This window comes from Neofelis nebulosa, chromosome 16, assembly GCF_028018385.1.
Source record: "Neofelis nebulosa isolate mNeoNeb1 chromosome 16, mNeoNeb1.pri, whole genome shotgun sequence".
Taxonomy (NCBI): Eukaryota; Metazoa; Chordata; class Mammalia; order Carnivora; family Felidae; genus Neofelis; species Neofelis nebulosa.
The window spans coordinates 1,484,662-1,506,491 of NC_080797.1; the positions used below are offsets into that span (position 1 = coordinate 1,484,662).

Here is a 21,830-nt window from a genome sequence, read left to right on the forward strand (position 1 = left end):
ATTTCCCGCCTCGTTACTGGTGCCAATTTTAATACGTTGAAATTAGCTGGGGGCTGCTCTTAACGCTTGATGTAGAATTTAAAGCGATTGCATTTTGGAACTAGAATCCCGTGTAACTCAAGGAGGATATAGGTGTTTTTTAAACCAATTAAAATGTTTGACGCATGGCAAGCCTGGAGCACTATTTCCATAGTTAGCATTAAAATTCCTAATTATCAATAAGAACAGCAGTGACCCAGGGATCAGACGTGTAGTCCTCATCTTGGCCTGTGGAAGACAGACGTCCCGATTCTTAGGGCTGGTGAATCGAGGACGGTTCACGCTAAACTAGAAAAGTCCACGGTGGCCGTGAGCCAGAGCCCGCCACCCCACTCCCGTGAGCCGGGTTCCCGTCTGCGGGCGGACTCGGGACGCCTCCCCGGCCACTGGCCTCGCCGCGCCCGGGGCCGGCGGACTCCGTGCAGCGCTCGTGAGGCCGCGTGGAGCCCGCCTGCTCGCGGACACCTTCCCCTCAAAGGGAAGGAACCGAACCTGACACAGGCATCAACGGCCGCACTGACTGGTCCCCCAGGGACACACGGGACCTACACTGAGAGGGAAACGGAAACTAGGTACCTTGTCAACCCAGTCACGTGTCTGTACCGGATGCCTCAGAGACTACCCGGCCGGCCGATGGGAGTTGAAAAGAAGGCAGCAGATTGGGAAGTTTATACTAGATGTCAGACATAGCTTGCTTTATTATTATTATTTTTCCACTGATCCAGTAACTAAACTAAAACAGTTTTCGAGAGTAGACGTGCCAGTTCAGCTTAACCCTGGTACCTGCGGGCCCACGAGACGCGTCCGGGCGGCAGAGAAAGTGCTTCCGGTCTCTTGTGCTTTTCCTTTAACCTCAGCTTCCGACCCAGAGAGCGCCCAGCCTCGCTTTCAAGTCCTCGCGGTTAATCCAGCCCCTGAACTGGTCTCGTCTGCCGCCGTCGGGCGCACTCGGCAAGCCTCAAGTAGCATCGGCCTCCGACGCGAGAAGATGGCAGGAGAGAGACACACGGAGCTCGGAAATTCGGTCACCAGCCAACGGCCTGCTCTCAACCTTCGTATTTTAATATAAAATATCCGTACGGCAAACGACACGTCTGTGTGCTAGCTGGGGGCTGTTACTGGTGAGCGCCGGGCGACGGGAAAAGGAAGCGCTCTCTCCGGCATCGAGGAACGGAAAAGGTCATTCCAAACGCGACTGGGCTGTTGCTTTAAAGGCAGGGACATCTTACAGTAGCACTTCCTCTGTCACCCCCGAGGCCCGTTCCCCGTCCGTCAGCGTCCCCGCTGGGAAGTCCTGCTCGCGGCTCCCGCGCCACGGCCTTCTCCCGCCACGGGTGAGCCTCGCTCCTGTCCTCCTGTTCTGTGACTTCTTCAGTTAAGAGTTAAAGAATAATTAATGTTGCTCTAAAGAGGAGTTAAAAGCCCAGGGTGCGGGCCACGTCCTGCGGCGGGTGTCATGTCTCCGGCAGCTGGTTGATGTCCGTCAGCTTGGTGTCGTTGAGAATCGCCCGGATCCTCTCCAGGGAGCCCGCCTGCCGGATTCGCTCCAGCTGCACCTGGGGGGCGACAGCGAGTCAAGTGCGTGGCCTCCTGCCGGGCCTGGCCCGTTGGCTCACCGAGACCGGTCACCGCAAGAACGAGCACAGGCGAAAGGCAACCCCCCTGGGGCACCGTCGGTTAGGTGTCCGACTCTCGATCTCACAGCTTTGCTGGTTCGAGCCCCACATCGGGCTCTCTGATGACAGTGTGGAGCCAGCTTGGGATTCTCCCTCTCCCTGCCCCTCCCCTGCTCGTGCTCTCTCAAAATAAGTTTAAAAAAAGGCTAACCCCTCAGAGTTGTGTCCAGCAGGCCCCGTGAGGTGCTAGGACCACGGGGAGGGGGCGGAGGCTGGACCCTTGAACCCCAACACTGTACGGCTGAGTCACAAGAAAACACAAGAACCCAGCTTCGAGGGTCCGGAACGATATACTGTCACTGTAGGTGTCCGTCAGGGGACCTAGGGAAGGGAACGCAGGGGGCACGCGGCGCTGGGGACAAGGAGCCACGGTACTTCAGGGACCTCAGGACAGAACACGTAAAAGGCTCTCGGACAGAGAAACCCAGCGTAGGGACGGGCCCGGCGGGAGGGGTGTCGCCGAAGAGGGGGCGCTTTGCCGGGAGACGGGCCTCGTGGCCAGTGCCACCCAGGCGTCCGGCGCGCGGGGTCGTGCGTCTGCTCACGCCTCTACCCCGCAAGCTACTGGCGGCGTCGGGTCCGCGCCCGGCAGGTTGCCGGGGGTCCCCACGTGCCTCACCTGCAGGGTCTGAGAAAGCTTCACGAAATCCCTCTGGACTTGCTCGCTGACGTCTAGTTCGGTCTGCAGCCTCTGAGCTTTGTTCTTCTCCTCAGACAGGAGCCGTTCCACAGTCGCCTACAAAATGCGAGTTTTGCCTGAGAACGCCAAGGAGCCGCGGGTCCCAGTCCTCCGGGACAAGCCAGGGGCCCGGGGGAGGGGTGGGGTCCCCCCCAGACCGCCAGGCTCCCTCCGCGGGCACGGCCGCCGGCGGCCTACGAGCTTGCTCTCGGTCACCCTGAGATGGCCGGAAGTGAAAGCCAACCGCCCCCCCCCCCCCCCCCCCGGTCCCGCCACTCACCCTCACCCCTCGTGGCCCGGGGACCACGACTCATCAAAAGGCAGAAAGCAGCTGCTAAAATCTGGAGCTTTCCCGGCAACGTGGACAGAAACTTCGGAATTAACCAGGACAATCCACACACCCAGAAGTCTGCACTCGGAGGTGTGACCCTGCGGCTCCAGGGGACCCTCCTAGGAATCCTGCCCCACGGTCGAGCCCACGCACTGGGTTTGTATCTGGACTCCCCTTGGGTGGCAGACACTGGGGAGGTCGGGCTCGCGGAAGGACGCTGTGACAGGAGAGCCTCCGGCTGCGGGCAGGGCCCGGGACACGGGCATGACCCGACTCCAGCAAGGGCATCTCGTCCTCCTTCCGCAAGCGGGGAGCCTCGGTGGCTCTCGGGGGCCCTGTGCTGAGCTGCGGCGCTCCTCCCCAAACAGGCAGGATGTGACTCCCTGTGCCTGGCACGACTGTCACTAAATGATCAATGACAGGTCACCTTCGCGGCCGTCTCCTTCCTCAACTGCTCTCCCAACGTGCTCTTCGTCTCCTGAACACTCTCCAGCTGCCGAGACTTCTCTCTCAGCGACGACTCCAGCTGTGGCATAAAGACGGACGCGGGACCTGAGGACCCGCCCGGGGCCCCCGCGGCCCTCGCCCCGAGAGCCTCCCAGCCGCTCCTTGCAGCGGGACCTGGCCCGACCCTGGTTTGTCGCTTGTGTCCAGCCAGGGGGTGCCACCACCCCCCGCCGGCCGCCCATGGGGTGAATGTGACATTCGTGACACTCACCTGTCCTCTTTCCACTCTTATTCTTTCTAGTTCGGCTTTTAGGCTAGAAACGGAGGCTAGAAGGGAAAGGGAGCAGCGCCAGCATTTACTGATCATTTTGCACATTCACTGTTGTTTTCGCTTACGCCCCTTCCCCCGTCACCTGCGGCTCAAACTGAAAGGGGCCAGACCCTGATCCCGGGGAACCGACGCCCTTCAACAACCCCACCAGCCGGCAGCGGCCTCAAGCCCAAGCGGACGCAGTGTGGCGTGGACCGTGTGGACACCAGACGTCCCCGTCGAACTCGGGAGGAGGGGGCGGTGGCCCAGCGGGGCTCTCCTGACACGGAGCTCCTGGAGGGAGGGAGCGGCTTCTGTCGTTAAGGCCCAGTTGAATCTGGATCCGCTCCGGACGAGTCACAAGTGAGAACCCTTCCTGCACTCCTTCCTGCACTTGCCCTCTGCGTTTCCTGTGGCCCCCGTCCCCGCGACCCGGGCCCCCGCGCCGCAGCCCGCCTTCACCTAGCTCTTCCTTGCAGTTTTCTATCTCCAGCTGCAGAGTCTCTTCCAGATTCTCCTTCAGACACTGCTCCGCCTGAATCTGCTCCTTCAGGAACAGGATCTCGGCCTTGAGCTTCTCCTCCGTGTGCTCCGCCGCGGTGCGCACGTGCACGATGCTCTCGCGGTAGCTGAGGGCCAGTTCCCGCAGCGCCTGCACGGGGGACACGCGTTACCGCGCTGGCTGGCGGGGCGGCCACACACCTCCCACGACCAGAACTTCGGGGGTTTCGCGCGGTTCGCTCGCTGCGACTCGGCGCCAGCTCCCTGGGGGCAGGGGGCTCGCGTGCTCCCATTCAGCACAGTGTAGATAAGACCCTTGGGGCCAAAAACGTGCCCCGTGGACCAGACAGCTCTCCCTCCAAACGGTCTCCTACACAGAAAAGTAAAACCGTTCCTGACTTACAGTGTGGGGGTCACTCTGAACAGCCAGGGGCTTCCACAACCAGCTGGGGGAATCTGAGGGGAGGCCGGGGGTGAGGACCGAACAGGCGGAAACTCTTCCGGAAGCCAGCGTGGAATCGGGGCGGACCGAGCGCGTTGACTGGCTCAGGAACTCACTCGAGCGCTGCGCGAGGCCAGGGGCACGGACAGCAAAGAGCGGCTTTCTAAGGTGACCAGCTGTTCTTCCAGAATAAGTTCAGTTTAAACCTTGTTTCCCTAACCTGACTTTTCTTCTTTAAAAAAGTTCAAGTATTTCCTAACGCTAATGTAAACACTGGGATTAATCTTAAGCTACCCACCAGAAGTACATAAAATAAATACCAGCAGTAAAAAGAGGAAGGAAAAAACGATGACAAAAACGTCCTAAGATTTATTCCTGGGGCAGCTCTAAGAATCACGGCTTACAGGCTAGACTGGTTACATCCTTGGAGCGTTCTTGGAAGTTGTTCTAAATCTAGGAATTCCAAGTCTGGAGAGCTTGGAGAAGAGGGATCCCCTGCCCAAAGGGACAGCTCGGCAGAGGTGAAAAGTGGCCAAGAGCACAAGCAGACAGGTCCCCACGCTTTCTCGGCCGAGATCAGCCACCAGTTCAGAAAGGAGAGCAAGCGCCCCCGGAGCACCGGTGACCTGCAGACACGATCGGGAGGGAGGGCAGGGCACACGCGGCGAGGGCTGCAAGGCGCCCAGTGAGTAAACAAAAACGAAAACCAGAAGTTGGTTTTTAAATAATTCTTAGTATTAAAGGGACTAAAGTGGCGCCTGGGCGGCTCAGTTAAGCATCTGAGTGTAGATTTCAGCTCAGGTCACGATCTCCGAGCTCGTGAGATCAGGTTCCCACAGGGGCTCACGGTGACAGCACAGAGCCTGCTTGGGATTCTCTGCCCCTCCCCCCACTCAAGCACCTGTGCGTGCGCTCTCTCTAAAGAAGAAGAAACAGAAATGATCTGGTTCTGCACAAGGAACTCACAGACCGATTCGGCCAAGGATTCTTGGGATGCTGAGAGCACGAGTGACAGGAGAAAAGCCAGACAGGCTGGACCTTCTCAAAGATCAGAACTTTTGTGCTTCCAAGTGCACCATCAAGGAAGTGGAAGAGCGCGTCCACGGGACGGGAGAAAACGTCTGCCGATCATTCACCCGGTAAGGGACGTGCATCTGGACCATATACTGAGCCCTCATCACTCAACAGTAGAAAGCGGCCAGCCCAACTTAAAAACGAGCAAAAGAGGGGGCGCCCGGGTGGCTCAGTCGGATGAGCATCGGAGTCTGGGTCTCCGCTCAGGCCTCGCTTTCAGGGTGGTGAGTCGAAGCCCTACGTCGGGCCCTACCAGCGTGGAGCCTACTTAAAACAAACGTGAAAAATAAAAGCGAAAGACCTGAATAGACACTCCTCCAAGGAAGACCGACGAACGCGCAACACAAGGAGAGGTACTCGGTACCGGCCGTCAGGGGCAGCGCAAATCAGAACCACGGCGGACGCCGCTTCGTGCCCACGGGCACGACTGGAGTAAAAGCGACAAGCGCCAGCGAGCACGTGACAAATCCTCACACGACTGCCGTGGCCTCGCAGCCCCAGTAGAAATAAACAGGTCCGTCCACGCCCAAACGTGTACACGAACGTTCACGGCAACATTATCCGTAGCCGTCCGCACATGGGAGCGCCGCCAGCAGCCAGGCGGAGAAACAAACCAAACGGCCCTCCGGCGGCCAGTGGGAACGGCACCCGGGCCCCCCCTATGTGGAGTGCGGGCGAGACTGGCGCGAGTGCCCGTGTGGAAGCCAGACACAAAAGTCACAGTCCTGGCAGCACAACAGGTTAGCGGTTGCTTCTGGCTGCGGGGGGGGGGGGGGCGGGGAGAATGAAGCGGGGGATAAACACGTTCTGAAATGGACTGTGGTCACATCTGCGAATACCCGAAAAACCGCTGATCTGTACACATTAAACGTGTGACTTCTTTCGCATGTGATTTATATATTGGTAAAGTCTGTTTTTAATACTTAAAAAAATTTTTTTAATGTTTGCTTGTTGTTGAGAGAGAGAGAGACCGAGCACAAGTGGGGGAGGGGCAGAGAGAGAGGGAGACACAGAATCCCAAGCAGGCTCCAGCTGTCAGCACAGAGCCCGACGTGGGGCTCGAACCCACGGACTAAGAGATCCTGACCTGACGTGAAATCCAGAGTCCACTGCTTAACCGACTGAGCCCCAGGTGCCCCGGTAAAGCCTGTTTTTTAAAAAAACTGGTAGGGGCGCCCGGCCGGCTCAGCCAGCGGAGCGTGCGGCTCTCGATCTCGGGTTGTGGGTTCGAGCCTCGCGTGGGGTGTAGAAAGGACTTGGGAGCAAAGCCTTAAAAACTAAGAGAAAAGCACAAGCTAAAGAAGCGGTAGCCACTTCAGAACGTACGAGTCCTGCGTCCGCACGGCGGGGGACGAGTTACCTCTACGGTGTCGGGGAGGATGAAGTTCTCCGCCTGCTGCAGGGACGTGTGCAGGCTGTGCTTCCCCTGCAGGCTGTCGTTGTCCTTCTGCAGCCGCGCCAGCTCTTCGGACACCCGCTCCCGGGACTGCGTCAGCACGGCCTGACACCGAGACAGAGAAGGTGAACCCCGTGCTCGCGGCCGGGCGCCACCAGGGCGGACAGCGGCGGGTGCAGGGTGGAGGCCGGGGAGGCGCGCGGAGAGCAGCCCCGGGGCCTCCGTGCGGACTTCACGCGGACTCGAGGACAGAGGTGCGAAGGGAGCATCCGGGCTCGCTCTCCACGGTCCCCACCGAAGGCTCCGAGTGGTGAGCCCCCGGCCCACGTCCCCGCACCGGACAAGCGCCGCCGTCTCTGCTGGGCGGAGGCGGCGGAGAGCATCACGACCTCAACCAAACCGAGCGTGAGCCGCAGGATGACTGTCTCCCCCGGCGCATATTCGCCACAAGCCCGGGGACCGAGCCCCGCCTTCCTCCCCCACCACACACGTCAGGAGCACAGAGCACGGCCCCGGGAGCCCAGACCCTGGAAGAGAGCACTCGGGGATCTCCGCGTGGGGGCTGCAGGGACGCCAGGCGGCTACTCTGCGCGCTGACCGCGATGCACCTTGAGGTCTTTAGGGAGGCCTCGCGTCAGTGAAGAGTTACTCTGTTTGAGTATGTGATAAAATCCTACAAAAGTGCTGCGTTTCTGCTCATTTTTAATACTGAGGCATTTAACTTACATGATGTACAAACGTGGAATACTCACTCCTCCAACATTTATTAGCAGCTGCCTCTCCGTCTGGGCATTTTGCTGCTTACCGGGACATGGAGACACAAGACCGACACTGCCCCAGAGAAGCTCCTGGTGCAGCGGAGGGAGAACCGACCCTGACCCGGCCGAGCTGCAGGTGGGGCCAAAGAGAGGGGGAGCAGCAGGGATGCAAGGACGGGCCGGGGGGGGGGGGGGGGCGGGGAGAGGCGGGGAGCACAAGAGCATGGCCCAGAGAGGGCAGCTGCTGCGTCCTCAAGGACACAAGGCTGCTGGCGGGCAGACAAGGTCTCGCACAACCTGGCAGGTTTTACGTGCACTGACTTCAGACCGGACTCAGCCGCGCTTCGGGCTCACTCCTACCCATTCACAACAAAATACCGGCGTCCGATCGCTGGCATTTGAAAGAAGGGAAAGAATCAAATGCATATATTTGCTTACTTTTGTAACGAGAAAAACACAAGGATAAACCAAAAGTAAGTTAAAATGATCCTACATGGGAGGGGGCAGGAATGGGGTGAAAAGATTAGAAAACAGAAGAAATCTGAGTGTTTGCAAGCTTGCACAGTTCTGCCTTGTGAGCCGCGCTGGGTGTTCAAGGAAAAGTGAATCCAAAAATTAATACAAACAGAAACCAATAGAGCTAATTTAAGTAACTTTTAAACACAGTACTCAGACTGTAAATCCCTAGCTGGGATACAGTCTAAGAGCCAAAAGAACCACAGAGAAACCCTGGATTTCACTTAATAATTTTGCAGTTGGTGGCCGTGTTAACGGTCCTTCTGCAACAATTCCGTCCCCACCTTGACCAAGCGGTCACCTTCACGTCACCGATAACGGGGCACCTGTCAGAACGTGCGCCTCGCTGCCCTGAACTCCCGCTGAATCAGTTCATCTCCGGGCTGTTCTTGCCCAGAATCTAACCTGAATCCAATCACGGAAACAATCAGACACGCGATTCTCCCAGGCAGCCGGTCTGGACCCTTCAAAAGTGTTAATGCCATTAAAGCCAAAATCAAGTGGTGACGGCTCGAGATTAAAGGAGAGGAAACTGACAAGACATCCTGGGCTGGGTCCTCCATCAGAAAGTCAAGGTAAGAAACTGGAACCACCACTGAAAACCATCATGGACTCTGGGGACAACGGTCACGCCTCTCTGTGCTGAGAAGACGTGTGTGGACGGACACACCCGGCAGCACCTACTTACAGCGGCTCAGGAAACACGGGTACGTGCGTGGACGAAAGAGTGACATACCACTGCCACGCGTGTGAAAACGTGGCAAAATATTAACGACTGGTAAATCTAACTGAAGGTTTTCGGAGTGTTCATTCCGCAAACCTCTCGAGGCTGAAATCTTTTGCGATGTTAGGGGGAAACGCTAAGATCCCAACCCCTGCCATGTCTGCGCTTCTCGGAAGGCGCACCAGAAATTGAGTTTCTTGCTCTCAGTGCAAGAACCTTCGAAGGTAACCTCCTGAAAATGGTTCCCGGGACCTCAACCTCATGCAACACTCCTCCAGTGTCACCCACAACACACTCGCTTAAAGCGGAATCCACTGGAAAGTGTTTGCGAAGGCAGCCGGGGCTTAGAGGGCACGCGGGGAAGAGTTGAGGGAGGACAGAGAGGAGCACTTGTGGGCATCCCCAGTGGTTCCTAGGCAACGACTATGATCTCGAATTTTCTGAGCACTGAAAAGACCCTACACTCCCCCGTCAGTGACCAGAAGGACAGCTCCTCACGAGACCAGGGCCAGAATTCAGGGATCGCCTCAAAGGCCACTCGGCTGCTGACCCAATGCCGATCAGAAACAGCATCTCCATGTGGCCAGAGGCGTCTCTTCCCCGTCAGGAGGTGGCTCCGTGGGATCACTATGAAGGGCCCTCAGACGTAGGCTCCGACTCAGGAAAAGCACGAACCCAGCACATGGAACCAGTCTGGGGAGAAGCGAGGCCCAAATCTGGGGGGCTACTCTGCAAGGGTCCCAGCCAGCCCTTCGTCAAGAAGCTCTCTGCTCCCAACCCCCTCAGGGCAGACGGCCTTCTGGAAACTTCTCCATGCCGTCAGGATACCTGTGAAATGAACCGGACTGCTTTAAATAAACGAGCTGTTAAGGAAAAGTGCAGGACTGTTCAAAAACTCCATCTGTTGGGCTTTGGGAGATTTCGATATTCAGCATGTACTTGGAACCCACAATTAAAGGTTAGTCCAAAGTTTACTCTGTTGAGGTTTCCGAAAGCAGAAAAGTAAAGCAAGTTAAAGGTAAGAATATGTTTTGGTCACGAAGGCAGGTCTGCAAAAGAGCTGCACCTTCACATGACCTTGTCTGGGTACAGATGTCGCTTAGGCCCCGGACAACGGAACAGTGTAACCACCTGGCCAGGAAGGTAAAGTAGCAGAGAGGATTTCAAGACAAAACAAAAAGGAATACATTTCACATAGTTAACGTTTACTGAAACACTGACTTACCATCTGTTCCTGAACATCCCTTTTTGCCTGGGAAAACCCCTGCTGTAAGTCCTCAAGCAAGAGCTCAGACGCTTGGGCTCTTTGGACAAGCGCAGAGATCTTAAAAGAAAAAATGCACACACAGAAAATAGTCAGGAACCTGGTTATTCTGAAACTAACCGTCCCATCCCTGCTCGTCTGCTGCCCAGAACTGACGCTTCATTCAATTATCGTAACCCACTCTCATCTCTATACCCCAGAAGCGCGTACACCTTCCGTGTCTCAGACCTTCCCATCACACAGGGGCACCAACAGCTCCCGGGGCCGCACGCACCGTACATGGACAGACAGCACAACAAGGACCTCCAAACACAGATGTTAATACATGCTACCTACTTTACTCTTAAAGGAGCCTTAAAAAAAAAAACAACAACAACAACAACAAAAAAAACTCAATAAAAATTTTGAAACTCTGTCCACACACAAAAAAGCAGCATAAAGCTTAAATGAATCTTCTCTGAACTAGCTTTAATCTTCCAGGATGATTTACTTAAAAGTGAGAAACACATGATTAACATTACCAAACTCTGAACTCTAATGTCTATTTATTTTTGAGAGAGAGACACACACAGAGCACGAGCTGGGGAGGAACAGAGAGACAGAAGGAGACACAATCCAGAGCAGACTCCAGGCTCTGCACTGTCAGCACAGGGCCCGACGCGGGGCTCGAACCCACGAACCGTGAGATCATGACCTGAGCCAAAGTCAGATGCTTAACCAACTGAGCCACCCAGGAGCCCCTAAATTCCCTGAGAACGTTCAAGTGAAAGTTGGTGACTCATACATAATAATCAAAATACATTTGTTTAGACGTTTAGTTTTTTAATGTATTGATTTCTTTTGAGACAGAGCAGGGTGTGGGGGGGGGGGGGGCAGAGACAGAGAATCCAACAGGCCCCGCGATGTCAGTTCAGAGCCCAACGCGGGGCTGGAACCCACGGACTGTGAGATCATGACTTGAAATCAAGAGTGGGACACTTAACCAACTTAGCCACCCAGGCTCCCGTGTTTAGGTGTTTACAAAATTATTATTGCCAGAATTCTGCTGCCAGTAGTGGCAGATTGGGTCATGTGAACCAAACCTCCTTTGAGAATTCAGAAAACCAGACAAAAACATGAAAGGTATCTACCCGAAGGCACCAGAGAACAAAACAAAAGGAATCACAGAGCCGAGGACCAGAATCAGGACCCCCGGAGGGAGGGTGGAGCAGAGCAGCGTCTGGAACAGTCCTCTCTAGAAGCACGTGCCAGTCCCAAGAGAAACAGCGGACACGGGAAGCTGAGCACCCCACGACAGAGTGACAACAGAGAAGAGTCCAGAACCCACGATGCAAAGGGACCCTGGTAAGCACACTGCACTTTGGACTGGGTCCCCAGAAGGCTGCATCCTAGGGTAAGGGAAGAACTTAAAATAACCCAACCTTCACAAGTTCAGAAAACGTCAATTTCTGTGTCTGGTTTGGGTGGCCCAGGATTGTTAGCACCACCAGTTCCTTGCCTCTCCTCAGGAAAACGGCTTTATGTTATTCCAGCATATTCGCATACAGCGTCAAGCACACAAGAAAAATGCACAAAGAAAGGACAAGAACAAAAAGAAACAAAACCAAAACAGGTAACAGAAACACCTAAAATGAATCCAGATGTGTGGATTATTGGAGACAGAGTTTTAAATTAACTATATTTGACTTGTTCAGAGATTTAAAAGACAGAATTTAGAATTTCCAGAGAACTGGAAACAATGGAAAATAACTAAGTGGAAATGCTAACTGGAAAAAAGAATCAATTAAATTAAAAATTCAATGGATGAATTAAACAGATTAGACCCATCTGAAGAGAAAATTAGTGAACTGTAAGACAGATCTGAAGAAAATAAACAAAGACAAGAGATGGAAAACACAGAAGAGGCTTAAAAAGCCATATAGATTAAAACATGAAGGTCTCACATGTATAAACCTTTAAAGAAATATGGCCAATGGAAAAACGACCAGGAGAGCAAAAAATAATTTCCGTGTAACTTCACTCCTAGATACCCTCCAGAGAAACGAGGCCACACACCCACCAAAGACACACAGAAGCATTAGAAAACGTACTCGTTCACAACAGCCAGAAACTAAATACAATCCAAGTATCCCTCAACTGCAGAATGGATCGAGCACCGACATCCAACTACTGATACACAGAGCAACACGCAGGAGTTTCAAAGAATCGTCAATCAACGGCCAGATGTGAAAGGTTCCGCACGACAGGATTCCATTGATACGAAGTTCAAGAACAAGCACTACGAACAGTGTCAGAAGTCAGAATACCGCCTGCCTCTACGTGCAGGCAGGCCAGGTGTTTATTTAGAAAGCGCATGAGTGTACTAGAAAGTTCTGCATCTTGCTCCAGGTGATGATCACCCTGGTTACGTTTTTTCACATGTTAAAATTCATCCAATTTTACACTTGAGGTTTCTATACTTTATGTCTAGCTCGATAAAAGCAAGGTTTTAAAAGACTCATAATGGGGGGCGCCTGGGTGGCGCAGTCGGTTAAGCGTCCGACTTCAGCCAGGTCACGATCTCGCGGTCCGTGAGTTCGAGCCCCGCGTCAGGCTCTGGGCTGATGGCTCGGAGCCTGGAGCCTGTTTCCGGTTCTGTGTCTCCCTCTCTCTCTGCCCCTCCCCCGTTCATGCTATGTCTCTCTCTGTCCCAAAAATAAATAAAAAACGTTGAAGAAAAAAAAAAAAAAAAAAAAGACTCATAATGGCTTATGATGTAAGACATCAATTCAGGAATCCAAGAAACCCTGTGAACTCCAAAAGCAGGAGAAATATGAAAAAAAAATACGCATAGGTACAGCACAGTAAAACTGCTAAAACAAAAGCCAAAAAGAACATCCTTAAAATAGCCAGGGGGAAAAAATAACATTATACCTTCAAAGAAGCAATAGTAAGACTGACAGCTGACTTCTCGTCAGAAACACGAAGCCAGAAGCAATGAACAGGAACTTCAAAGCGCTCGAAGAAAACAGCGTGAGCGCTCGGAATTTCACAGCCAGCCAAGTACCCTTCTTGAAGGTGGAAACGTAAGAATCCATCTAATGAATAAAAATACGAGAGACTGGAGACGTCCAAGATGGACTAAACCCACGGTGGCCTTTCTCTACGCTGATGACTAAAGACTCTGGATAAATACAAAGGGCAGGGACCCAAGGACGCTGAACACTGAGCAGAAGCAGAAGGTTTAGAAAAGGAAGTCCAAGCGGGAAGAAGCACCAGGATGGAATTTACTGCTCATGGGGCAGGGGGGCGGCTACTTCTCGGCAGCAGAGCAGCTCAGCGGACAAGACTCCACCGACCACAGCACCAGCGCAGGGTCCCCACAAGCTCAAGAGCAGGGGTGCGTTCTCAGGGAGGAGGGTGAGAGAAAGGGTCCCCGCACAGGTCCCACACCCACCCCTGCGCTACACAAATGAACACATCCGAAGGCTTTGCAAAGACGTTGAAAACCAAGCTGGTGTTAAAGCACCACTCACAGGGGTCAAGTCACAACCTGCTAACTGAACTTAATCAGATGAACAGAACCCTGAGTCGCACACACAATATCCACAGCTCCCAGGATACAATCTAGGAGCACGTGGCATGGAGAGAATCAGGAAAACAGGCCCCATTCTCCAGGGAGAAGGAACGCACACACGCCGACCCCATGACGGCGTGGGGGAGTCATCAAAGGCCGTGACGCGGGTATGGTAACTGTGCTGCGTGAGGCAGAAGTAAATGCTTTGAAATGAATGAAAACATGGTTCTCGGCAGGGAAATAAAAACTTAAAAAAGCAGCAAATGAAACATTTGCTATCAACCACAGCACGGAAATTGGCACCAATGGAAGAGAGTCCTGACCCTGACCCCCCACACATACTCACTTGATGAGTGACAAAGGTGACCTCGCAGAGCAGCAGGAAAAAGGTGATCTCACTAAATGTACAGGAACTGGCTATCCATATGGAAAAATTAAATCTTTACCTCACCTATAGTATAAACATAAAAGTCAGTTCTGGATGGATTTCTAGATAGAAACGTGACTATATACTGAATATATATGAAACGTCTTTATGATCCCAGGGCAAGAAGACATTCTTAGAAAACAAAACAAAACACACAGAACAAACATCAGCAATCATAAAAGACCAATGGGGTGGCTCAGTTGGTTGGGCATCCAACTCTTGATTTTGGCTCAGGTCATGATTTCACGGTTTGTAGGTCTGAGCCCCCCATCGGGCTCTCTGCTGACAGTGCAGAGTCTGTTTGGGATTCTCTGTCCCTCTCTCTCTGCCCCACCACTATTCGTGCTGTGTCTCTCTCAAAATAAATAAACTTTAAAAACAAAAGATCAATAAATTTGACTACATGAAAGAACTTCTGTTCAAAAAGATACCGTTAAAATGCTGAAAACATAAAGCACTGATGAGAAGACATTTGTCCCACATATCACCAAGAGGCTCTAGTAAGGTTATGTAAAGAATGTCTAACAAATCAGAAAAATAACCAAAAACAAATAAAACCAAAATAGACGACACAATAGAAAAATCAGCGTAAGGCCTGAGAAGGAACCACACACACACTGACGCCCCGTGGCCGGTAAACACCAGAAACGCTAAGTACCCGCAGCGGTCATCAGAACTGAGCCCCAGTGCACCACCCACCCACCCAAATGGCTACAATTAAAACAACAAAACGAAGTCACTGGGCCCCAGGAATCACTCCCACGCGCAGCTACAGGCTGTGGAAAGCTGGCATCATCACCTACTGGAGTTGAACACAGTTTGGACACTGACCCAGGCCGTCCGCTCCTGGCATCTACGCAGCGGGAGCACAGGCCACCGGCCCGACGCAGACCTTTCAGAGAACAATTACTCCTAATTCCCCAGAGCCGGAAACCGGCCCAGCGCCCGTCAGGACGGACAGACTGACGCACGGGCACAAAGGCTCAAGGAGAACACAGCGTGGCCACAGGCACCGGGCCAGACTCTCAGGACGCGCGAGGAGGGACGGGGACAGGAACACACGCCACCGACCCGATGGCGTCGAAGTCAGGACGGGGGTTGTCCCCTCTGGCGAGGGGGGGGGGGGGGGGGGGTCCCGGGGCCCTGGCCCGGGTTCCGTTACGCGATCTTGGCGGCACTCACACAGAGGTTAGTTCCGGTAAGTTTGCCAGATCTGTGTATGTTTGAGAGTTTTCCATTTGCACACTTTTCAACAGAGCGTAACTGGGATCGCTCCTGTCAGGAGGGTGTTTTGTGCAGCAGAAAAAACCTAGTAAAAATCAAAGGGGAAAGGAGAACCCGACCCTGACGCCATTCACGAACCAGTTATTGCCCAAGGGTAGAAATCTGTGAATCGGCAGCAGAAAAAGGTCAGTAAGAGGTCTTCGCTATCTGGGGACGAGAACCGCCGGGTCTCGAGGCCGAGGGTGACACACGCGTGTCCTCCGCGGCGAGCGCGCACACCTGCTGGCTGCTGTCTTCCGCGCTCCGCTTCAGCGACTCCTCCAGCTCCTGCCGGTCCCTCATCGTCTTCTCCAGCTGGTCGTTGGCTTGCCTCAGCATCACCTGCAGTTTCTTCACCTGCGCGATTTTCAGTGCCAATTAGAAGAAAGTACCGGAATTCATTCATCAACATAAAAAAAAAAAAAGCCCTAATTCCAATCGTTTTAAAAATCTCAATCTCATCTTTTTTCTCCCTGAGAAACGGCACAGATTTGCCAATTCAGAACGAATGACCTCACGTGATGACCGCAGGGTGCGGTAGGGCTAACCAGCCACTCTGCACGTGGTGATCTCGCCCTGAGTCCTTCCGGCCAGGGCCCCGCCCCCTCGCCCCGGCCCATCCTCTGCCTTCCTGTCTGCAGTCCGCACTTTCACTATGAATCGTCTAAAGTCAAAACACGTTATTTCCCTACTTAGAATTTCCAACCTCGCCCCAAAGTCTTCAGGGTACAATTCAAGTGCCTCCACCCCTACCCCGCCCCCCCGGGACCTCAGCCTGGCCTCCCTTCACCAGCATCCTTCCCCTTCCCTCCAGCCCCACGCCGCCCCGCCTGTGAGCTGTCCATTCTGCCGTGCCCGCCGGGACCCGAGTACCCCGGACCGGCGAGGGACCTGCACGGACAAAGCGTCAGCACAGTGCCCACCGAAGGGACCGGATGGTACCAGAAGAACTCCTCTCTTCCTCCTACGGACTCTGGCGAGCCTGCTGTCCTGAGGTCCTACGTTTCCCGAATGCTGCTGACGAGTCGCGATCAGACGCCCAGACAGGCGCTCGTCAATCTCTGCACACCCCGTCGACCAAATCTCAATGTCTGTGACCCCATAAACTAATCTCAACGGATGCACACGTTTCTGACAAGGAGTAGGCGGTAAGCGATGAGGATGCGCCCCTCTCCCACCACGTCGGGAAGCGCGTCCTGTCGGCGAGCACGCCGGGAGCGCGTGCCCCGCGGCGCTCCTGCTCCTGCTGCCCGGGGGCCGAGCCCCCCGCGTGGTGCCGGGCGAGCTGGGCCGGCTGGGCTCCGGTGTGCGCTCACCGGAAACAGAAGTGACGCTGCACGCACCGGGCCACCGCGCGTGTGCCGCGGATGCACTTCAGGGAGCGCATGGGTGGGAAAAGGCCCTCCCCTCTGCGCCCCCGGCGCCAACCCCAGCCGCCCACCCGGCCGAGCACACCCACCTGGTCTCGGGTCTCGGCCTCCTGAATCTGAATCCCTTGCAGCTGTGTCTCGTAATTGGAACACATGTCACAGCGCCTGCCGAGTTTGTTTCCAGCGTTATGTACCTGAAGGCACCAGAACGACGTCTTACCAGGCGGAACGAGGTGCTCCTACGTCGTGTACGTGAACACGTGCACAGCCTGACCCGTGTCACTCCGAGAACGACACGGGGGAGGTGGCTTCTGCGGAGACTTGCGGCAAGAAGCTACGATACAGGGTCCCCAATTCGAGTATGATCGGAGACCGAGGGACCCACCTCATAACCGGGTGGCCAAGGGCCGCAAAACACCTCGTCTGAGGAAAACGCAAGGCAAGGGGTGCCAGGCCGGGACGCTCACAGCCTAGGTGGGTGCTGCCGACCAAGGGCGGGGGGGGGGGGGGGGGGGGGGGGGGGGGGGAAGAGGTGCGGGGAGGAACCAGTGCCCCCTGCCCCCCCCCCCCCCCCCCCCCCCCCCCCCCGCACGCAGGCAGCCCCAACGCGAACCACCCGGAGCGCCCTCTCTCGCGCGTGTTCCACACGAGGCCGTGGGGAGCGGTTTCTGTCAGGCTAGTCAGCGATCCCACTCATGGAGCCACAGCTGCTCACAGGGACGGGGCCCGGGGAAAGAAAGCACTAGACTAGAAGTCACAACACCTGGCCTCTGACCCACGTCTCCCTGCTCGCAGGAGAAACCCAAGCGTTTCTTGTGGCCTGAGACCAACCCTCACCTGCAGACTGGAGACAACGTCATCACTACCCAAGGTTCGAGCAGGCAGGGCGTGGGACGGCGGGGACGGCGGGGACGGCTCCGTCACCTCCGAGGCCACGTGCGAGTGCGCACGGACACTTCCGGACACTTCCGGCTCCCAGTCGTACGTCTACGTTGGCCAACGCTCGCGGGAGGCAAGTTAACCTGTCCGGTATCCCACCCCCTCCTCCAGCCCTCCCGCGGCACCAAGTGCCGACAGCATGGGTGCTTTGCACGTCCAGGGAGTGAGCAGGAGTCTGCCAAGCGAACCACATCCGGGCTGCGCCAGCGTAAACTCGGCCGTGCCCCGGCTTCAGGCGGGACACCGGGCGGAGGGGGGGTCACGCAGAGCGTGACTAGAGGCCCCTGCTCTGCCACGGTCACCGGGAGCAGCGGGAGCGCAGCGTAACAGGCCGAGGACGCGTGTGCACGGCGACCCCAGGGGTGCCTCTCGAGTGAACACCAAATCCCAGAGCTACCCGGGAGCCCTCCAAGCGGACAAGAGGGCAAAAGTCAGAGGGCAGCTCACCTCCTTCTGCAGGAGATTCCACTCTGTCTCGCTGACTAAGCGGTAGCCGCTGGGGGACACGTACGCACTCTCCACACCCTGGGTGACGCTGGAGAGGAGGGACGCGGTCTCTTCCTGCTCTGGTGTCATGGCCTTGATTGCTCTTTCCTGGTCTTTGGTTAACATAAACCCACTTGGCATCTGCAGCGACCCCAGGGAGGCGGTGTCGAAGTTCTCAGACACCGAATCCGCTCCCACCAAAGGCCCAAAATCCGACTCGTCCAGGTTTCCAGCAGACTTTGCCTTGTAGTTGTAGCCCAAAGCTTTGGATTGCAGCGAGCCCGAAGGCCCCAGGCTGTCCGTGGACTGTGCTCTCCTGAGGCCGTCTTTAAATGTGTCGCCGTCCGATTTACTGAACGGGTCTCCAGACGGCAACAGCAGGTCTGCATCTAAGGAGTGCACGGAGCCGCGGGTGCTATCCAGGCGCTCCTGATCCTGAGATGGGAGAACGCACAGCGCCCAGTTAGACGACTCTCTAGACTCAGAGAGAAAAGCTACCGTACACGTTACGTAGGACGATCGTTAGCACGCCCCTCCACACGCTCTGAACATTTACTGAGTGTCTGCTACATGCTGGGCACGAACCCAGGCACTCAGTATGACTGCAACCCTCACCTCGACGTGTTCACAGTTTCGTGCAAAAAACTAACAAGCAAGCGGGCTATTAGAACGCCCTCGGTAATAAAACTACAGGCCAGAGACCTGTACTGGATGTTCTGGGGCCTCAAGGAGGGGCTTCGGCCCAGACGGAGGGGGTCAGGGAAGGGCTCCTTGAAGTTCAGGGTCAGGTGTGCTGAGTGGGAGGTGCCTGCTGCAATATCCACACGGAGATACCCACCCAATGGACGGACGTAGTCTTTAGAGGCCGGACAGTGACCACCATATAATGAGAGAGCGTCCACAGCAAATCAGAACCCCTAGGAGGAACACCAAACCTGTCCACTTTGGGGATGGACAGAGGAAGGAGTAGCCTAAGTAGAAGGGAAATGAGGAGAATGTCGTGTGCCAGAAGATGTAATCAACACATCAGATGGGGTGCACTTGTGAAAGGAACGAGACGCAAAAGGTACCACGCTGTGTGATCCCATCCACGTGAAACACCTGGAACAGGTGAGTCCACAAAGGCTGGAAAACAAGTCAGTGGTTGCCAAAGGCTGAGGGGAAGGAAACCGGGCAGTGGCTCCTTAGTGGATGTGGGGTCTCCTCTGGGGAGATGAAAATGTTTTTTTGTTTGTTTACGTTTCGAGACCAGACTGAGATGTTGGTTGCACAACGCTGTGTAGGTACTTAAATGCCACTGAATCGCGCAATTGTAATGGCTACTTTTACGATGCGTGGATTTCATCTCAATTAAAAACCGCCTGGTGCAGCACATTCCCAGGTCAGAAACGCACACAGTGCTTCCAGACGCAACCGCACAGTTACCGGGAAAATCAGAAAGCGAGAAAAAAGTCGTAGGTTTTTCTTGAAATTCAGTGTATTCAATTTAAAGGACTAGTCTTTATTTTAACATAACATCCTGTCTACTTCTTATTGTTTAATGATTTTAAGTTGGCTTATTTATTTTGAAACAGAGTGCAAAGAGTGGGGTGCTGTCAACACAGAGCCCAACACGGGACTCAAACCCACAAACCGTGAGATCATGACCTGAGCAAAAGTCAGGCACTTAACTGACTGAGCCTCCAGGGCGCCGCTAAAAATGCTTGTGACCTTAAATTCGGCAGTTCTCTCCCCGAAGGCATCAGTAAATCCGTGATGATTTTTGCCCAGGGAAGAGTTCCGTATAACGGCAACATGGTATCACTTACAACGATCAAAGCTCCCAGACTAGTGAAAGACAGAACCAATCTGGCTGTTAGTCTCGCAATCCTCTTTCTGATTCTCTGTATTTTATGATGTTTTGCCATGTGAGGACCTTGCTGGCCAGGCACAGACCGCCCCTCCAAGCTACCTAGTGCCTCCAATCAATAAAAACTCACCCGTGAACACGCCTCTCACATACACCCGACCAGCCCCGTGTCCAGCCTCCTGTCCCTACCCTTTTCACGCTTGCCTCACTACAGTAAGCCCATGCTCCCCTCACCCTGAAGCAGCACGGGGCCAGGTACCCGAACTGAGGACAGACGCCACCCCAAGGCCCGCCACACCATGCACGCCAGCTGGCCTTGCCTTCCCTCCAGGAGTGTCAGAAGCGGCTGCGACCCAGGACCCCTCCCCACAACCTGCTCCTGCTGCCTCACGACCGACTCGGATGGATCTCGGGGGGCTCTACCCGGTGTGCGTGTCACAGGGTCCCTAGAGACTGTGACATAAATTTCTCTTTCAATGGCACTGACCTTTAAACCTGGGCACAAATCCACGAGTATGGCCGTGAGAAATTACGGAATATTTGCACCCTGAAATAGTGCCGGCCGTTAAATACCGGTTGTGGGCAAACGTTAGCAGCATGATATCAGCTGAAACCTTTACGATGGATTTCAGTGAAAAGCAATTTACACAGAACATCACGTCCAGTTGCAACATGGGCTATGTTTAAAAAGCAAAAATAGGGGTGCCTGGGTGGCGCAGTCGGTTAAGCGTCCGGCTTCAGCCAGGTCACGATCTCGCGGTCCGTGAGTTCGAGCCCCGCGTCAGGCTCTGGGCTGATGGCTCGGAGCCTGGAGCCTGTTTCCGATTCTGTGTCTCCCTCTCTCTCTGCCCCTCCCCCGTTCATGCTCTGTCTCTCTCTGTCCCAAAAATAAATAAAAAATGTTGAAAAAAAAAAAAAAATTAAAAAAAAAAAAAAAAAAAAAAAAAAAGCAAAAATAGAAACATATATGTTAACTTTGGAAATGAAGAGAAAGAGAGAAGAGGTACACACCAAAACGCCAGTGGGGACTCTCTCTGGGCAGGAGGGTCACCTACCGGCTCTTTTTGTTTCAGAGGACCTGTCTGCACTTTGCAAGTTTTCCGCACCGAACACACGCTACTTTCGTAGTGAGAAAAGGACACTCTAATCCTGAGGCTAAACACAGGAGGTCCCACAAACTCCAACTGTCTTCAGCTAGAAATCGAGGTCCTTCAAAGCAGCACCGACTAACTTTACGTCCTCAGGTGAACATGAACCGTCAGGACACAAGGCAGGTGCACTCGGCATTCAAACCGCAAAATGCCAGCCCCGAGAGCCGAAGGTACTGAAGAGCCAGGAAATAGTGCTGAGCACAATACATACTACAGACCAAAAGGGACACAATCAAAAGACTTTTGAAAAGCCTCATTGTAAACGACAACAAGTAAATCTCCCTTTCCTGTTTTCCTGCTCAAATATTTTCTGGGAAGTCTGACGTTCTTCAAACGTTCCTGCACACGGATACCACATGACACTCGGCAGGACCCGGAAACAGAGCCCTTCTCCTGGGAGGCAGGCTGTTGAAAGGCACTCGGCAGAATCAGACCGCTTGGTTCTGTGTGTGCACCCCCGAATGAAGACAGGGCACAGCAGTTACGTCATGCTTCTCGGCGTCCATTGGGGCGTTTTCACTTAAAAAAATGAGCAATCCATAAACACAGAGACAGAAGCCACGAGGACACAGAGGACACACAGCCAGCACGAATCCGCACACGATCCAGAAGCACAGTCCCCGTGACCACGG

The 21,830-nt window shown here is 54.5% G+C and overlaps 1 protein-coding gene across 3 annotated transcripts in view; it reads right to left on the bottom strand.

Moving 5' to 3' along the window:
• Positions 1–703: 703 nt before the first annotated feature.
• The window catches only part of RABEP1 (rabaptin, RAB GTPase binding effector protein 1), a 105,461-nt gene continuing 84,334 nt past the window's right edge, over positions 704–21,830 (bottom strand). For all 3 annotated transcript variants that reach the window (XM_058705345.1, XM_058705347.1, XM_058705346.1), the window contains 10 exons: positions 18,160–18,633; positions 16,863–16,967; positions 15,644–15,760; positions 10,119–10,217; positions 6,860–7,000; positions 3,945–4,134; positions 3,444–3,499; positions 3,153–3,251; positions 2,335–2,451; positions 704–1,595 (listed from right to left, as the gene is read on the bottom strand). In XM_058705345.1, coding sequence (XP_058561328.1) covers positions 1,494–1,595; positions 2,335–2,451; positions 3,153–3,251; positions 3,444–3,499; positions 3,945–4,134; positions 6,860–7,000; positions 10,119–10,217; positions 15,644–15,760; positions 16,863–16,967; positions 18,160–18,633 — 1,500 coding nt within the window. In that variant the 3' untranslated portion in view covers positions 704–1,493. The remainder of the gene's footprint in view (positions 1,596–2,334; positions 2,452–3,152; positions 3,252–3,443; positions 3,500–3,944; positions 4,135–6,859; positions 7,001–10,118; positions 10,218–15,643; positions 15,761–16,862; positions 16,968–18,159; positions 18,634–21,830) is intronic.